The sequence below is a fragment of the Cyprinodon variegatus genome, unplaced genomic scaffold (assembly GCF_000732505.1).
Source record: "Cyprinodon variegatus isolate N-32 unplaced genomic scaffold, C_variegatus-1.0 Scaffold33, whole genome shotgun sequence".
NCBI lineage: Eukaryota > Metazoa > Chordata > Actinopteri > Cyprinodontiformes > Cyprinodontidae > Cyprinodon > Cyprinodon variegatus.
In genome coordinates this window covers 194,196-196,415 of record NW_015150486.1, presented here as the reverse complement: position 1 = coordinate 196,415, position 2,220 = coordinate 194,196, and the positions used below count along the sequence as shown (strand labels likewise).

Sequence of the window (2,220 nt, the reverse complement as noted above, 5' to 3'; positions counted from 1 at the left end):
TTCCTTTAAATCAAGACTAAAAACACATTTGTTTAGGATCGCCTTTGACTGTTCTAGTTAAGCAGTTCAACTGAAACATTTTCTTTAGTCCAACTGTTTTTAATATTCTTTTTTGTTTCTGCATTTTTTTTATTTTAATTTTTTCCTACTTGCTTTGATTCTGTTTTATCTTCCTGTATTTTGATCATGTAAAGCACTTTGCATTGTCTTTGTACTGAATTGTGCTATACAAATAAATTTGCCTTGCCTTGCCTTGCCTTCTACCGGGGCTCTGGCCCCCTGTCTAGAACCACCCATGCTGAAAAACCTTTGGAAAGTTTCAGAACACCTGCCCCACACAGACTGGCAGGAAAGCCGGCATCCATTTGGATTTAAACAGGAACGAATCATTTATGAGTCTCGGTAACCACAAGAGAAAACATCCTCATAGTGAGGACGGGATCTGTTCCAGAAAGGAGAGGAAGACAGACGTGTTGGTGTTGCTGCGATGAGCCCTGAATAAATGCATGAGCTGAAAGAGGTAGCTCTATCCTGCACAGTCAGCACATTTCTGTCCAAGACAGGAAAGACGCAGAGTGTAGCATTATGACTGACTCTGGGAGTGTTTGAGAAGGATGCATGTGGATTTTCATCTGAATGACTGTGTGTTAGAAAGAGAAGAAGCCGGACGGCGTCAGGATTTATTCTGGGCTGTCAGGCCTGGCCCATGAGACATTACTTCTCTGGGTATTTTAGGAGCCAATCCATTATTGAACAGCTTGCTTTAGCTCTGCGGCTGCCCTCTCCTCACCGTCTCCCTTCGGATCCGCCCTGGCAGAGGAGCAAATCTGAAAAAGCTACCTGTGAAAAATCATGAATAAAGCATTGCCCGGTCGTATATTTCTACCCCTTCTGTGTCTGCGCTCCATTCACACATTCGCTGACTGTTTTGACTGACTGCGCAAAATATGATACTCACATTGAGATGCAGACAGAAGAGGAGGAAATGGAAGAGAGGGGGTAGAAGAATACGCAACCTGAGAGGCAGGGAGGGGAGACAGTGAGAGAGAGGACAGACAAGGACATCTGGGTCAAAGACAATAGACTGCATGGCTCTACAACACAAGAAGAGATGATATAGAGAAAATCGCTTAAAATCAACATGTTTGCTTGTCATAACCAGCCGTGGCCCACTAACAGGTCATTTCTGGGTCTGTTTTCTTTAGTTGAACATCCTGGTGGACACAGGAAGCAGCAACTTTGCTGTGGGGGCGGCTGCACATCCCTTCCTGCGCAGATACTACCATCGCTCACTGTGAGTTATCACCTACTTTATCATGTTCCAGCCACAAGCTCCGATGTCTTTGGTCGTTTTTGATCTTACAACCAGAGGTTCCCAACCATTTCAGGGGGCCAGAGCCCCGATTTTTGATCCCAAAAATCTGAAATCCATTTACTCTACATTAGGTTTTATTTATAGTTAAGTAATCAAAAGTGATTCTTGATTTAAAAGAACGAAATGACCAACGGTGATGCAGTAAAATGACAAATGACAATAAAAGTTGACTAAGTCTAAAAGAAGATTTCAATCTAAATGCAGAAATAACATGGAATAAATAAATATATAATTGAATAACAATTTTTTCTTGTATTTGCAATGAAAATACACAAGTTATTATCATTGATGGGGGAAAAAATCTAATTCGATTTTAACTTTGAAGCTATTTAAAAAGTTGTTGAGAATAAAAACAAAAAACAAACTTAAAGATAAATATTTTTGTATGTAAAGTAAATACATTTATGTAAAATTCAATAAAATGTGTAAATTGCACGATTTAGTTTTTATTTATCAACAGCTTCTCTGACTCAACACTGTCAACCTAAAAACAAATGGTGATGACGTCTAATGAAGTTGACAGATTGCCATAATACCTCGATTAGGGGTGTAAATAATAATCATTTTGTATCGATGCATCGAACCAACAGCCGACGATTCGATGCATCGACACATCTGCAAGAGTATCGATTCATGTTTTTTTTTTTTTTATTTCCTCTGGTCTGTTTTTATCTATTTGTCTCTGGATGTAATTCAGACTCCCATGCTGCGGTGGCGCTAAACCTACTTTGCCCTCCTACCTCGCTTCCTTTAGCCACAACCCTCTTTCCGCTTGCAGTATTTTTTGATGCAAGTCCTTTCAGAATCTATAACACAGAGGGATAGGGTTGGGAATTAAAAAGATT

General features: G+C 40.0%; 1 protein-coding gene across 1 annotated transcript in view; it reads left to right on the top strand.

Annotated features, from left to right (window-relative positions):
• Positions 1-2,220, top strand: part of bace1 (beta-site APP-cleaving enzyme 1) — a 27,994-nt gene that overhangs the window by 9,254 nt on the left and 16,520 nt on the right. The window contains exon 2 of the mRNA XM_015402091.1: positions 1,206-1,294. Within this exon, the coding sequence (XP_015257577.1) occupies positions 1,206-1,294 (89 nt within the window). The remainder of the gene's footprint in view (positions 1-1,205; positions 1,295-2,220) is intronic.